The sequence below is a fragment of the Mytilus edulis genome, chromosome 7, assembly GCF_963676685.1.
Source record: "Mytilus edulis chromosome 7, xbMytEdul2.2, whole genome shotgun sequence".
Lineage (NCBI taxonomy): Eukaryota > Metazoa > Mollusca > Bivalvia > Mytilida > Mytilidae > Mytilus > Mytilus edulis.
The window spans coordinates 76600260-76618068 of NC_092350.1; the positions used below are offsets into that span (position 1 = coordinate 76600260).

The 17809-nt window shown below is 31.6% G+C and overlaps 1 protein-coding gene across 1 annotated transcript in view; it reads right to left on the bottom strand.

Moving 5' to 3' along the window:
* Positions 1-17809, bottom strand: part of LOC139483436 (calpain-9-like) — a 63995-nt gene that overhangs the window by 8488 nt on the left and 37698 nt on the right. The window contains exons 19-31 of the mRNA XM_071267458.1: positions 13190-13585; positions 12563-12659; positions 11983-12052; positions 11302-11481; positions 10837-10909; positions 9985-10153; positions 9311-9394; positions 8895-8980; positions 7770-7847; positions 6809-6978; positions 5719-5852; positions 3498-3706; positions 2552-2588 (exon numbers count right to left, since the gene is read on the bottom strand). Of these exons, the coding sequence (XP_071123559.1) occupies positions 2552-2588; positions 3498-3706; positions 5719-5852; positions 6809-6978; positions 7770-7847; positions 8895-8980; positions 9311-9394; positions 9985-10153; positions 10837-10909; positions 11302-11481; positions 11983-12052; positions 12563-12659; positions 13190-13585 (1783 nt within the window). The remainder of the gene's footprint in view (positions 1-2551; positions 2589-3497; positions 3707-5718; positions 5853-6808; positions 6979-7769; positions 7848-8894; positions 8981-9310; positions 9395-9984; positions 10154-10836; positions 10910-11301; positions 11482-11982; positions 12053-12562; positions 12660-13189; positions 13586-17809) is intronic.

Consider the following 17809-nt stretch of genomic DNA (forward strand, 5'->3'; position numbering starts at 1 on the left):
CCAGCTGAAGGACGCCTCCAGGTGCCAGAATTTCTCGCTACATTGAAGACCTGTTGATGACCCTCTGCTGTTGTTTTTTATTTGGTCGGGTTGTTGTCTCTTTGACAGATTCCCCATTTCCATTCTCAATTTTATTTAGATGAATTTGACAATTTTTTACATATAGCTCTTCAACGGTTTCGGCACTTATACTCCCCGAGGGTATCATCAGCTCAGTAGTCAGTATTTCGGTACTGACATGATTGAACAAACTTCACTTAAATTTTCGTTTATAAATTTATAAATTATTAAGAAACTAAGGTTTCAACTCCCTCTGGCAAAGTTGGCTTTAGATGAATTTGACTATTTCTTTTATGTATTTTTCACATATAGCTCTTCAACGGTTTCTGCACTTATACATCTTCGGATTTCAAATGTTTGGTTTTGAGCGTTACTGATGAAGGTAAATCCAGAAAAGCGCTTCGGACGCAAAAAATTAATATCGTGTTGTTTTTTCAATATTTTACAAAATATGTAACGTTTAGTCAATCCAAAAAGAACTGTACGAAAATCAATTGCAGTACATGTATTATGTATTAGCACTTCGAAGTACTATATATTTTACTATTAGCCTCTGTAAATCAAGTTCAATTTAAAGTCATATAAAGTTAAACAATTATTTGAAAAAAACACATATATTGAGTAAAATTCTGGGTTTTTTTCTACGTTTATTTCATACTCTATAGGCATATCAAGATTTAAATGATTAAAGTAGAAAGCAAATTGTATAATGAATAGACTCTACGTTACTCTATATTTCTAACAGGAATTTTGGAAAAAGAGAATAATCGTTAAATATCTTAAATGCAAGAAAATCTCAACAAGAAGTAATTAATGTTGTTTTGTTTGCTCAATCTTTAATTTGCATTGTACTTATGTTAAGAATTACTGTGCGTTCACTCTGTAAGTGTTGTTGCTATTTATGGATTTGGCTATTTGTTATGTCCTTTGTGGCTATATATCTCTTCGACTGTTTAGGTTCTTATACTATTCAAATACTCAGTCTTCAGGTTTAAGGAAGATAAATCCAGAAAAGCGCATTGGACGCAAGAAAATTTATACCGTGTTGTCTTTTTGACAATTTATTCTTAATCCTCCTTTGTTGTATATTGTATTATCTAATAAACTCATCATAGATACCATGATCAACATTTTATATTTACGCCAACCGCGCGTTTCGTCTAAAAAATACTCAGCAGTGACGCTCGAATTAAAAAATGTTTAAAAGGTCAAATAGGGTACAAAGTTGAAAAGCACTGAGGACCAAAAATTCGAGTACTAATACTAAAACTATGTTCGTCCCCGAGGGTATCACCAGCCCAGTAGTCAACACTTCGGTGTTGACATGAATATCAAAAAATGTGGTCATTTTTATAAATTTCCTGTTTACAAAACTTTGAATTTTTGGAAAAACTAAAGGATTTTCTTATCCCAGGCATAGATTACCTTAGCCGTATTTGGCACAACTTTTTGGAATTTTGGATCCTTAATGCTCTTCAACTTTGTACTTGTTTGGCTTTATGAATATTTTGATATGAGCGTCACTGATGAGTCTTATGTAGACGAAACGCGCGTCTGGCGTACTAAATTATAATCCTGGTACCTTTGATAACTATTTAGCATTATTTGGCACAACTTTTTGGAATTTTGGATCCTAACGCTCCTCAACTTTGTACTTGTTTGGCTTTATAAATATTTTGATATGAGCGTCACTGATGAGTCTTATGTAGACGAAACGCGCGTCTGGCGTACTAAATTATAATCCTGGTACCTTTGATAACTATTTACACCACTTGGTCGATGTCACTGCTGGTGGACGTTTCGTCCCCGAGGGTATCACCAGCCCAGTAGTCAACACTTCGGTGTTGACATGAATATCAATAATGTGGTCATTTTTATAAATTTCCTGTTTACAAAACTTTGAATTTTTGGAAAAACTAAGTTTTTTTTTTTTTATCCCAGGCATAGATAACCTTAGCATTATTTGGCACAACTTTTTCGAATTCTGGATCCTAATGCTCTTCAACTTTATACTTGTTTGGCTTTATAAATATTTTGATATGATAGTCACTGATGAGTCTTATGTAGACGAAACGCGCGTCTGGCGTACTAAATTATAATCCTGGTACCTTTGATAACTATTTACACCACTGGGTCGATGCCACTGCTGGTGGACGTTTCGTCCCCGAGGGTATCACCAGCCCAGTAGTCAACACTTCTGTGTTGAAATGAATATCAAAAATGTGGTCATTTTTATAAATTTTCTGTTTACAAAACTTTGAATTTTTGGAAAAACTAAGGATTTTCTTATCCCAGGCATAGATTACCTTAGCATTATTTGGCATAACTTTTCGAATTCTGGATCCTAATGCTCTTCAGCTTTATACTTGTTTGGCTTTATAAATATTTTGATATGAGCGTCACTGATGAATCTTATGTAGACGAAACGCGCGTCTTGTGTACTAAATTATAATCATGGTACCTTTGATAACTAACTACTATAATACCGTACCTGGGTCTCCTTAAATCCATCTAAGTCGTCTAACTCTCTGAAGAAAAAAATAATTAGTTTTATCTATTGGTAATGAATAATATTTTTCGTCTGGATTGAATTTACAAATATAGGTTTAAAATTTGGTATATATTTGTTGATGTATATATATATATATATATATAAATAAATACTTTAATTAAATTAGAAATAAAATTAATTAAAAGACTATATTGCTGTTGAAAGGTTTGTAAATGATTTTGTACATAATATTGTTATTTGCTCATTGACGACAATAAAAAAAGTTACATTGAAAATATCTTTGTAAAACGCTTTAAAAGATTGTCTATTAACCATTATATAGTTTAGTATCTGTTTGTAAACACATATAGTGTCGATGTTTTGTTGATTCTTTTCTTTTGTTTTTTCTTCTTTGTTTGGCTTACTATTTTGATTCTTCACAATCTCGTTTTATTCATGTCACAAATGCACTTTTCATCATCAAATATTTCATCAATTAATATTAAATGTACATGCCTTCATTGTCAATTATTCCATAACATCCTCATGTAGCACATAGACACGTTAATGTGTTAAATAAATTCATCTGTTATATTAGAATCGTACTGCGCTATCAGAATTATTGTTCGTATATGTAATTTTACCGTTTACCTTTAAATCTGCGTTTATGAAAAGAAATTGAATTTTGGTATAAATGCAGAAATGAGGAAGGAAACGTGTATATTAAAATCCATAGATTTGTTTACGATACAAAATAATGTGTGCCTTTTAGTTGTCATTTAGTTGTAGGACTAGTAACATGTCCATAGCAAAAAATCGTTAGTTATTAAAGTTGGTTTATGCCAAAAAATGTTCAAACGGCGGAAGATATGGCTTTGAAAACATCATGAAAAAAACATAAAAGAACAGAATAGAAACCAACACAAAAGAAAACATTGATATTTACCTAATTATAGAGTTGCCCGCAGTATAGACTCTCAACATATATCTGCCTTCCTGTCCCTCAATTTCTGTCACAGGCATTATCATATATGAACCTTCTCCTAGTTTGAATGTATGGACGTTCTCTCTATCCCGGATAAATTTTGTACTGGCATATATCTTATTATAGAGGAAAAATTCGGCGCTCATTTTTGTTTTAACGTCATGTGGTACCTACAACGTACAAGCAAATGATTAATTATGCAATATAATTGTGATCATTTTCCTGACCAAAAGTAAACCAAATACATGCGAATCACACTAACACAAACAAGTGCGGCTTTAAAGGGAATAAAATTGCTTTTAGTTTGGTGTGTTATGCTTATATCTAAACAGGTATCTGTAGAATTACTTAATTATTACTCATGTATGAGACTAATGTGCAGTTTGCTAGATAGAGATTTTAGAGGGGAAAACATGTTAAAAATGACATTAACTGAATGCATGTTTGGTCAAGTATGTGTGTTTTTTTTATATTTAGAATGATGAAGAATGTTAATAAATCATGAGACTGCCATACAAGTGAGAAGTTAATCTTGCTGTAACACCAGGTTCAAACCACTATTTTCAACATAATCAAAAGCCTGTACAAAGTCAGGGATTTAACATTTGTTCGATTGAAATTTGTTTGAGCTTTGTTTGAGCTTTTGATTTCGTCATTTGATTAGAGACTTTCCGTTTTGAATTTTATCGGATTTCATTACTTTTTATGGCAATATTGTAAAAGGATTTTTCTTTGTCGACTTTACAGGCATTTTAAGTATACGTTAATTTATTAGTAATTCAACTGGACATTTACTAAGTCAATTCTTCATTGTGAATTAGTTATTTTGAATTAAATTATTCTTTTTTTCATTATTTTGTTTGAAATCCGTGATCAAAGAAATACGTTTTATGATTTGAAAGTGACTTATAGACCCAATGGGTCGGGTGTATTTTATTGTTCATATAATAAATATGTATTTTGTTAAACTGTTATTTCACATGTCACTATAATAAAAATTTACTTACTTACAGTACGATTTTTTGTGTAGGTATCATGGATACTATGGAAAAGCTTTATCATGCTATCTATATTGTATCCGATGTATATGTGTCGTGTAGGTGTCTGATTGATCAATTCACCGATTACATTTCCTACTTTGGCAAGTGGGATTACGTATGGTGTATGGTGCATCCATAACTGGAGATGCTTAATCTATCAATTTTTTTTGTGCACCACATATTATTATGTCAACAAATCGCACGTTTGCCATTCTAATTAATACGCCTTATATTGTATGTATGATTTGTTATTTCGTTTCATGGTCGAACATGTCCATTTATGACTAAATATGCATTCATTCTTACATAGAATGCAATACAATAGTATGTTAAACCAAGACAACAAAATAAAAAACAAACAAAAAAACGTACAAAAATAAAAAAAAACTTATTAAATGAAACTTTAAATTTTGTCAATGGATATTAACAATAATATTCATTTATGGTCCGCTAAAGTCAAAATAACAACTAACACACATTATGATGATGCAGGCCACAGATGTGACAGTTTATGTTTCAAAATCAATCATATCAAAAGATACATGTATAAAAATTGCATACACTACAATTATAAGTACCAATTATGAATTTAAATATACACTACTATCATTAGACCTTACAGTCTGAACCAATGAGCATATTATGTAATAAATGAAAAGACAAATGTCATCATTTATTGAAATTGATTTTTTTGAAAAGTCAATCAATTTAGAGTTATCTCCCCATGACTATAAATTTGTTAATAATAGTGTAACATTTCAACTTTTGGGAGCAGATACCGCTCTTTTTGTCTTCATTTAATTCAACAATTAACAAACCTCTTTTCAAGGTGGAAGAAGGGGGAGGGGGAGGGGATTAAAATATTTTATGAAAATTGAATGTCACCAAATTTCTGTGTGTTCTTCCTTTGGCAGCTATTTGGAAAAGAGGCTGGAAATTAAAACATGTGCTTAAAGCAGCGCCCCCTTATCAATTGCAAAATTCCAAAGAGTTTCAGGTTAGATAATCACATATGTACCATCCGTAAATTTTTCTACATATTTCTAAAATTTACAAAACATGATAACACAAGACTGAAACAATTCAAATTTAGTCTTTCATTGTACCATAAAGTCACCTATGCTGCACATAAGTGTATTTACCTTATAGATAAGACAACTACAGGGTAGGAAGCGTCTTTGGTCATCAGTCGTCTTATATTTCTGCATTAAGGAAATAATAACGGTATTTGGTTTGTCTAATTCCAAACAAAACTGACTGTTGTTGCACATCACACCTTGAAACATATTATTATTTTTTATTCAAATTGTTACCGAGTTATGTAATAATTGTTCGTTAACCATAGTTTCTATGATATAATTGATGATGAGATAATTGTACACAAGAATTGGTACACAATGCTTGAACACTAAATGTTCTACTTAAAAAGGATTGTTAGTAAAAAAGAAATGACATGGATTGTATTTATCATGTAGCGAAAAGGATATGGGGTTCTATTAGACAAATATTCAAGGTTTTAAGTTTTCTATAAAAACAAAATTCTTTTTTATATCATAATATTGGATTGGTGTTTTGAAGGTTGCCAATGTATTCAAAATATTAACAATCGAAAATAAGGAATCTCTCTGTCAAAGGTGACAATGTGCATGATCCGTTTTCCGAATTCAAAATCCTTGTTTTTTTTATTATTGCTTAAACTAAATCCAATTTTTGATAGGATTTACTTATCAAAAACCACCAGGTGGAGAAAACCATTATGGTATGTTCTGCTTAACCTTCCGCAGAAGCAACATCCGTTTTGATGGTGGTATAATATGCGAACTGTCTTATGCGTTTTGGACTGTGTTATGCATTCATGATTCATTTTTTCGTTTTGCTTTCTTTCTGTTTGTCATGATGTTACCGGCATTTCTCGTCTTTTCACTATTCATATATCGTTTTTTAATTCTACTTCACAACGTTGCACTCATCATAATACCTTCAACTGTGATACAGTTTCGCATATTGAATTACATGTGAATTATGACACAATTCCGTATTAACATTACAGTAACAATTTTGTTGCACAAGATGCTGATTAATCTCATTATCAATGCTCTGATATCTTGGGTCTTTGCAATGAATCCTAACTTTCCACATGGATAGTCTTCAAGTTAAAACGTTCAAATACAGACATCTCGAAATAGATATAAATATGAAACGTGTCATTTTGAATGTTTTGTATCTTCTTACTTGGTTTAACACACCCGCCTGCATTTATTCCACGTCTCCATTGCCTATGTGCCACAGACGCCAACCACACACCACGATGTTGTATACTTTGTTCCATTTTCCAGCTCTCTGGACCAAGGTGGCATATTTCAATTTCCGTAAAGATGTTTTTGAAATCAATAAATGATATCCTAAAGTCAAAATTTTCAACAAAATTTCATAAATCAAAAATGAATATTAAAATGATACAGTCAAATAAAAAACTAAATAAATACAAAATCGTACAGGATGAACGAACTAACAAACAAGTATGACTTTTGAATGAACATTCTAAGAGAATATTTCAATATGCATTTAAATAGAAAATGTTATGTAGATTAATTATGTTTGAGAATTTAGTTAAAGTGTTAGAGATAACTAGCAAAAAAGTAGCATGTCTAATGATAAATTGAATGTTCTAACATTGATTTAAGATTTGTAGACATATGTTTCTGCTTGTTGATATGAAGAATATTTTAGTTGTTATCCATTCGTTTGATGTGTTTGAGCTTTTGATTTTGCCGTTTGATTAGGGACTTTCTGATTTGAAGTTTCCTCGGAGTTCAGTACTTTTGTGATTTTACTTTTTGAAAATGGTATGATTTTCTCCTTTTCTTAAGTTTGAGAAGAAGAATCGGACGGACTACGAGGTATAATTCAGACCTAACGGGTTATATTTGTACTTAATATTTTTGTTGTGCTCTGGTTATCATATGAGGGAAAGGGAATCATAAAATTTAAAATGTCATCAACAAAGTAAATAATAACCGTTCAAAAATAATTTATTTGATATATTTGGTGCAGGAATGATTTCTGATCGCCACAGTTTCAATAGTGATTCAGTTCAGAGCCTTCGATAATTATGTTGATACTCATTCAAATGATTAACTGAAAACTTCTCTTTTGTTAATTAATTCAAGTTGCACTTGTCACAATATCCTACCAGAATTCTCCATCCAACAGTTTGTCGATATTCATCTTTTCTTTTGTACTGTCTTTCAAAACATTCCAATGAGGAGACCTTAATAAAAACATTTATGAATGAATTGAAATATTATCGAATGATATTTTTATTTAAGTATATTCAGGACCACATACATGTGTATGGGGTACTGAATATGCATCAAACATTTGGCACCGGGGGTTGGGCAATCAACAATGAATAAATGATAGCTTCAACGACTTAAAACAATTAAGAACTGGTCTGATGCAAATCCACCAAAGTATTATAGTAACCAATATTTTTTTTAAATCCCAAAACGCAACGTTTTTACTTTAACAACTCGGTGATTTTGTATTTAATGCTTATTAACTTTAGTTTGTTGCTTCTCAAAATGAAGCACTTCTTGGTATTTGAAATGACTTCCGTGTTGCAGACTTGATAAATGTGGTTACCCAATATGCAAGCAAATGGTGTTTTATCAGTATTCAGTGAATTTAGTTTTGATAATTGTGTGTCATCTGTTTTAAAAAAGGTTGAATTAAAGTATTTAATCGACATAGTTTTTCTCAAAACGAAAGAGCAGCGGTACCAAAGGGTTAAATCGAATTACCATATGGAATTTTCTGAACCCACATTAACCGTATTAGGTCACTAGCACACTGTGTAACGAATTCATCTTACCGACTGTCTTATTATGTGGTATTTAGACTAGTGGCCTACCAAAGTGATCAAATCTTCAATACTGAGTATTGAGTACCTACTTCCATTTGTCTATACAAAAACAAACTCCAACAATAACAGCTTGATAGCTTCGACTGTGTTTTATGAATTTATTTCAATCGTTCGTTATCAATCCTTCGTCTGTTGAAACCTTTCATTAGTTTCCTGAACACCATGTTGTTTTAACAAAGGGACGTAACACTAAAATAAACGTGCATTGAAATAAACAACGCGTACTAACGCCATATGAAATATACACGGTCTCCACGTGGTTGTTGTCAATCAATTATATTCCTAGAAATATATAGCTAAAATAATGTCATTTTGTACATCTTTGTATAGTATATCACTCGTTCATACAGGCTAATGTAACACAGGCAACAACAATAAAATACAGTATTCTACCTTCGACTCCATGCTCCATTCCAGTATACACTGTGCCATGGGTTTCTCATTCTTAGTAAAATGACTGTCCCTCCTGTCACTGGAATCTAAAAATAGTAATAGGTATTACACTTTTACTAATTGACTAATTATCTCTATATTTAAATATCAAAATAGTTGCAATAAGTGAGAGCAGGAAATACCTAGCCTTCTCTAGGACACTGGAGTTGACATCATCTATTACATTTTAGGAAAAATTCTTCTATACACCAAAACTAAGTCGTCTCAATCATTATTTCTATTTGAAAATTAATAAATCTGTTTCAAGTAAACCAATAGCGACTTAAAAAGCACTGGTGTACACAAAAAAAGACTGGTTTTGCCATAGTTTAAACATATATTTTTTTTGCTTAAATATGCAAAAGGTTTTACCATACCTCTGCATAACCGGATATTCTGTATGTGTGACCTGTCTTAAGTCCATTGCTGAGAACGCCTGGCTGGTTGTTTGTAATTGACGTCTGGAGTGAAGAAAAATCATCAATATAATATCACACAACAAATAAGACAGATGACCATCAAAACAATGCATAAATACAGGAAGCAAATAGAAATGTCAAAAATTGTTGTTCTTTGTCATAATACGTATCAGTGAAACGGAAATCGTAATGTAACTTTATCGGTAATCTTTCAAAACATGATACTTCTGCAAACCATTGTCCAGTAGTTGACGTTGGCTCATGTCTGTCATATTTGTTTTTCGTACATTGTTGTGTTATACATTTTGCCGTTAGATTCCTCTTTTGAATTGTCTCATTTTTTTTTATGTCGAGACCTTTCCTAACAGACTATACGGTATGGGTTTTTGCACAGTACAAGGCCGTAAGGTTACTTATATCCCCTTCATTTGAAATTTGGTTGATAGTTATCTCATTTTCACATACCACATCTCCTTATTTCATATATGGAGGCAAAACTTAAAATATTGAAGTTAAAGTAACTGATTGCGGATCTTATGTTCTTATATTCTCGCGGCTTACAATTTTCTTTACGTTTTTGCATCTGTAAAACACCACAATTCCAGATAAAACATAAATACATTTTAACTTACAGATATGTAAGCACCAATCAGCGATGCCTGAGACATTGCTATATCTATAACTGTCAGTAAATGCCTAATACTTTCTGTAGTACTGTGAGAATGAGCTATCCCTCCTGTAAGATCCTGAAGTGACCATTTTATTCTTCCGCCATGAATATCCTCGTATGAACCATATAACCTGTTAAAACCCCATATGGAGTTAGGATTAAGTTTTCATTTCTAATTCGACAAAAATAAATCATATATTAAGATGGAATAGAATTACTTTTATTTGTTCCATAATTTGAAAAATTATTAACCATAGTGGCGGATCCAGGAGGGAGGTCCGGGGGTTAGAAGCCCCCTTTTTAGACGATCAATGTATTTGAATGGGGACATATAGTTGGAACCCCCCCCCCCCCTTTTTTTGTCCTGGGTTAGGATCCCCCCTTTTTAAAATGGCTGGATCCGCCCCTGAACCAAGAAATGAAAGGAAGAGAAAAAGCATGAAATTTAGCTGTGTAAACACACTTTTAAGGTAAATCATGCATGATTTTCATAAATGTTGACGCTGCTATTTTGTCGATATCCATGCCCAAAGTAAATTTATCGGACAAATTGAATACACAACGTATCTAAAACTTGGAAAATGTGATAAATAGCATCATAGCAGTTGGCACCTGTAAGTTTTAAATTCGCCGCTTTTCTTTAAAATTTGCAAGATACAATTTTGGTACATCTCTTTGTTTCTCGTGCAAAATACCAATAAATGTCAAAAATAAAAGTAATTAAAATTTTCTATATTAATCAGCTTTCAAGGTTAATGAGTACAAGATCCTTAAAACATGTCAATTTAAACAAATAATAGTTCATGCAACTTACTTTGCATAAGCTTTCTCAAACAGAGCTGGCCAGAATTCTGTGGGATCTGAACTTCTCATATACAGTATATGACCTACAAAGAAGGTTGTGAGCAAATCAAGCTTCAAATGGTATATACACAATCATATATTAAGGCATTGATATACAAACGGATAAAAAGTACTAGTATACACTTCTAGCGTTGCTTGTTCAAAGTTAACCAAATCATACATTGTTACAGAACCTATACATGTAGTTATATCTGCATTTTTTGTCCTACGCTAATCAACTCGGTTTAGTTTAAATGTAAATTTCCATATTCAGCTGAACAACTATTTAGATGTCAAAATAAGACTTAAACTCATTTTCAGATAAAGAATGGAAAACTTAATACCAAAAAAAACCCAGCTTTGATATCACCATGGTAATATTTCATTTCCTGTGGTTGTTAACGTATTGACTGAATCTGTATAAAATTTATCATACCATCAATTGTAGGTAGTCTATCATCAACAACAACATCAATCCATTCACCATATCTCCAAAAACGGAAGTGAAATATGCCAGCATAGTTGTCGTGGAAGTCCTGTCCAGACGGAATACATTTTTGCAGTAACTTTGGTGCCATTGCAAGACATGTAAACGCTGATACCAAACAGCAGTCACCTGGCAAATTAAAAAGACTCGATCATGTGTGTGGGCTTTCAATCAAGAGTAGGCATATACATGACAGTCAATAAAAAAGAAAGATACAAGGACTTAATTGTACAAGAACATGCAAGGACTACAAAATTTAACTTCAAGAAAAAAATGCTTTATAAATAAAATAAAAACTTTTAAGCTTTTTGTCGAAACCAATCCTCCTAAAAACAAATATACTATATCATGTGTATAACGACAGACATGTTTAACATGTGTTATAATATATGACATCAAGTTTGCACCATACACTTACCATATCATTGATTAAGCATTGCAAACTTAACAACAATAACTGAAATATAATTCAACACCGTGTTAGCAGTTTTAACATATTTAAATCAGACTTCTTTTCTGAAAATAATAATTGTAAAAGAAAATTACATACGGTAAAGGGAAACAAGTAACAATAGATAGGTTTGCCAATGGTTTCTTGTTGCGAAAAAAAATGTATTATTCCTAGCTTACCCAGCTTTCCAGGTTCAATATCCATATTGCAGACATCTTTAATAACAAATGTAGGCTTCTGTACTATTTCCTGTAATCAGAGTTTGATACATTTCATTCTTATGTGCGCTGTTATCCTTGTAGTTATGTGTTTGAAAGATGCTCAGCCATTGCTCTTTCCTTCTAATGTTGTGTGAATCGCAAAAGTAGACAACACCAATTGTTGAAGTACTTGAGTTGGTCCGGTCGTTAAGAATCAACGACCTGTATATATAATATACTCAAGGCCCTCATTTATTGGTAGATTATACATTTTGTCACTCATGGTTTATCTAAAACTAAAATTATCGAACAAAAAAACTGGATAAAGCAACATTAAAAAGGAGACGCAAAAACGGCATATGTGTGCATTGAGAGGAAAATATATTGTAAAAATTTAACGTTTTTGACAACTGGAAATAAAATTGCCTGGTGCATCATATAAATGTTCTTCCCAGGCGCACTATTAATCCATTTTTATTTTAAGAAGAAAATACTACGAAACTCCTGCAGCATCAAAGTTTCGTGTGACTTTGTCACTTGTAGAAATAATCGAACTTACGTGTGGTCTTTTCCACTTGATGTTTTTATACGGCCTTAGATGTCTGTACAACGATCTGTCTTGAGCTGGAAACACAGGATCTTCGTACAATATGCCGCTGTAGGAATTTAATTATTGTGATTTGTTATATATATGCAAATCAAAAATGTAAAATAAAATCAAAACATATCAAAAGTTTTATTAAAGAATAATGCGTGCTTTTAATAATAGAGATACTTCTGTCTTACGCTACGAAATCACAATGAAGCACACACATACTAATTGTTCAAACTAGACCATAAATTAATGTTTCAAACTTGTACTTTTTGTTATACTAAGCAATATAAAACGATGTTACCCTATCGTGTTTTAAAGTAAAGACTAGCGCTAAGCATAAAGGTTTATTTTTGCTTAAAGAACCAAACTTTTTGTAAAAATAGCAACTGAATGTGATGGCTATGTAATTTATTTTGCATTCAAAGGGACAATAAGTCTTTACCACATAATCAAAGATCAGCAAAAACTTGACCAATCCGGTATATAAACTGCTATCAAAATCGTCATCTCATGTTCATTACCAATTGCAAACAAAACAAATATGACCTTTCACAAAAATGCAGCGAAACATGTTTATTTAGTAATACTCACCTTTTCAGACATTCCTCTCTGATATTTTCAAAAGTTGACGGTCGCCAATGATTAGCACCTAACAACTTCTCACTTCTGACAGATGAATTATGACGTAATAGCTGTTTCGATGACATATGATTGCTGTGACGGGATCTGATCGTAGATGGAGCACTGTGACGAGGTGTTGAATGCGACATTATGCCATTATGTCGAACTGTTGATTTGTTTACACTATTGTGTGATGACGCTGGCGATGCTCTTGAATGAATGTGAGGACCACTGCCGTTGTAGACAATAATACGCGGTGAATTGTTTTGTTTATATCTTGGCGTCCGTATTTCATTTTCGTCTTTTAACGGTTCGTACCAAGTACCTTCTTTTTCCAAAGTCAAATCCATCCTTTTAATACAGTATTTTCAAAATTGTTAAATCACAAATTCTCGAGATTCTTCTAAATAAAAAATATAACATCTGATAAATGGTGTACGTTGTAGATTTTTTAAATCAAACAATAAGATTTCGTAAAGCAAACATATTCATACAATTTCAAAATGTAATATTTCTTTGTGTATAACACACCATACGATATAATGTAAGTCTAGCCTTGAATTATTCTTAACACTGTGTTATATTAAAATACTGATATACTCATTGTTAACGAATTTAAATGCAAAAAGCACCTCATAGTTTTAAAACTTTATTGAATAATCGAATGGCAATTATTTTAAATGATTTTTAAGGATAAACTTAAGTAACCTTAACCGACTTAAAATGGCTTATCCATATTAGGATAAACTTGTATACAGGTGTTTCATATGTAAGTATAAATAATAAATAAGTTCGTCAATTTTTAACCATAAAATACATGCATATTCAAAAGTCTACTAACGTTTGGAGACATCCTATTTACCAGTAGTGAATTATAGGATTATTTTACCGGTTTTTTTTCTTTAAGTTCATATTTTTCTTTCTTCTTTTTCTTTCTTTTTTAGTGAGAAGAGGATGAAAAAACATAAATATGTGTTCGTTAAGGTAAATCGGAAGATGATTTACACTTTGGGGAACAACGAAACTCTGTTATACACGTTATGCACGTTGGAGTAAAATGTAAAGTGAGTTCAGTGACAGTAACATTTCTGATAGAAAGATAAAAGAACACACAACGATATTTGAGCTTCTTTCTTTACTTGATTATACACAGTGTAAAAAGGAAAACAAATAATTATTCCAGAGTGGATTTTGCCCAAATTCAAGTGACAAATATTTCAAATATATTCAGTACAATAGCGAGCATTTGTGAGGAGGAAACAACACCCATCACTGTACACTCCTTTGGTTGGTCGTAACAATTTGTATTGGTACAATTTTATAAGAACATTTCCTTACCTGTTCAGATTCGAACGTGTTCCTCTATAGATTATATATTAATTCAAGATAATCTGTTTTTAAAAACGTATATAAACTATTTAAATATTTTCACAAACAAATAAAATAAACAAAATATTGTTAGTGTTTTATTGTGTTTCGGACACGGCTGTGATTTTGTTCATTCTGTATTATTTAAAATTTACAAATGATTGAAAATTCATGGTGCATGAAATAATCGTTCTATTGTAAATACAAATGAAAATGTTGATTAAAACCATGTTATCTTGTATGGAAATAATGATTAAACTGTGATAACTTTTTATGACCAATTACAAATTGTTTAACAAAATAACAAATCTGAACACTTGTCCAAACAACCTTACTTCTTTAAATTTCTTAACATGAAAGGCACTGAACCTCAAAAAAGTGCATTTCCTGAGTACATGTACTGTATGACGGCTTTAATTCATTTATCAATTCTACTTTTGACCGCACGGAAATATGGGCAAAATTACTTAATAATAACCAAAATACTGGAAATAAATGAACTACGATTTATAAATACAAGTGTATTGTGCTTTAATACTGAGACTACTATAACTATTACTGTGTTATAGTAGTCTCAGTTTAATACGGATTTCAGAAAATATTTGGTCTAAATATACAATTCCTTGATGCACTTCATCTACACATGAGCCTCTCTTTTTTGGGGTAAATAATAGACAAAGGAGTAGGTTCACTAAGACCCCTTTTTAGCCCCAAAATATAGCAGTTTTAGAAAATTGTGAAAATGTAATCTTTAAGCTATATTTTGAAAAGTAAAATGCTTTTGCTACATAAATATGAGCTGTTTTTGACGATACAATTCACAAATATCGCGTTCTAGCATCATTAAGTCATGCTAAATTACTGAAATCTTCAAAATTTTAGCATTTTGGTCAATTTTTAGACGGTTTCCGTCTAAAATGAAAGTGGCCGCATTCGTGTTCATTCATAATATTGAAATGTAAGTTGTATTTAAGAATTGAATGCTTCTTTTTGTAAATTTATTGGGGTGTAAAAGCGTTGACCGAAGTACATTTTGTATGAAGCGCGGAAGCGCTTCATTCTAAATATGTACGCACGGTCAACGCTTTTACAACCCTATAAAGTTACAACCAGGTGCTCCGCAGGGCGCAGCTTTATACGACCGCAGAGGTCGAACCCTGAACAGTTGGGGCAAGTATGGACAAAACATTCAAGCGTGATACAGCTCTGAATTTGGATTGTGATCAAATTTTTGACATTACATGGGTTTTTTTTACACAAAACAAATGTCAAGATTTTACAAATCAATTAAAGATTTCTTCTTCAAACTTTTTAAATCTAAAATTAAATAGTTGACACAGCATAGGTTTCTGACACAGAATGAATGTGGTCTAATGAACTTAAACGTTTTTTTTTTTGCCTTTGAGCAATTCACTATGCTGTTGAATATTAATCCTCTCAAAAAAATGTTTGAAGAAATTTTCTTTTTATTTATGAAATCTGAAATGAGAAAAATTTAACCCCCCCTTTTTTTCACATCCCCGCTTCCCTTTATCCAAAACTGATATTAATTCAAATTTCTAATGGAGTTTGCAACAATAACTACTCTTTGAAATACATCATAAAATATTAAAATGTAAAATAAAGTGTTTGTTATCACTGAATGGTAAAGATTGGTTGGTAGTAAAAGTGAATTTACATTGTTTATTGTATAAAACAATAAAAAAAACTTCATCAGCAACATTTTATATTGGCAAATTTCCAATGAAGTTATTTACATAAAGTTATTGGCAAATAAAAATAGAAAATGACATCATAGTCATGTCTGGCAAATGTCCAACATACATTATCTAAAAACATTTTAGATAAGATAAGGAAAAAAAGCTTCATCAGCAACATTTTATATTGGCAAATTTCCAATGAAGTTATTTACATAAAGTTATTGGCAAATAAAAATAGAAAATGACATCATAGTCATGTCTGGCAAATTTCCAACATATATTATCAACTACTATTCTATACAAAGAAAGATAACTCCAATTGAAAATTAATTGCTATTGCACAATATTGTGCAATTAGATATTTCTTGCTATTGTGCAATACTGTGCAAATGAAAATTTCTTGCTATTGCACAATACTTGATATGGAATCCTGATTTGGACCAACTTGAAAACTGGGCCCATAATAAAAAATCAAAGTACATATTTAGATAAAGCATATCAAATAAGCCCAAGAATTTAATTTTTGTTAAAATCAAACTTAGTTTAATTTTGGACCCTTTGGACCTTAATGTAGACCAATTTGAAAACTGGACCAAAAATTAAGAATCTACATACACAGTTAGATTTGGCATATCAAAGAACCCCAATTATTCAATTTTTGATGAAAACAAACAAAGTTTAATTTTGGACCCCAATTTGGACTAACTTGAAAACTAGGCCAATAATTAAAAATCTAAGTACATTTTTAGATTCAGCATATCAAAGAACCCCAATTTAATTTAATTTTTGTTAAAATCAAACTAAGTTTAATTTTGGACCCTTTGGACCTTAATGTAGACCAATTTGAAAACGGGACCAAAAATTAAGAATCTACATACATAGTTAGATTCGGCATATCAAAGAACCCCAATTATTCAATTTTTGATGAAATCACACAAAGTTCAATTTTGGACCCTTTGGGCCCCTTATTCCTAAACTGTTAGGACCAAAACTCCCAAAATCAAACCCAACCTTCCTTTTATGGTCATAAACCTTGTGTTTAAATTTCATAGATTTCTATTTACTTATACTAAAGTTATGGTGCAAAAACCAAGAATAATGCTTATTTGGGCCCTTTTTTGGCCCTTAATTCCTAAACTGTTGGAACCAAAACTCCCAAAATCAATCCCAACCTTCCTTTTGTGGTCATAAACCTTGTGTCAAAATTTCATAGATTTCTATTCACTTTTACTAAAGTTATAGTGCGAAAACCAAGAAAATGCTTATTTGGGCCCTTTTTGGCCCCTAATTCCTAAAATGTTGGGACAAAAACTCCCAAAATCAATCCCAACCTTCCTTTTGTGGTCATAAACCTTGTGTTAAAATTTAATTGATTTCTATTCACTTTTACTAAAGTTAGAGTGCGAAAACTAAAAGTATTCGGACGACGACGACGACGACGACGACGCAGACGACGACGCCAACGTGAAAGCAATATACGACGAAAAAATTAAAATTTTTGCGGTCGTATAAAAAGAAGTAT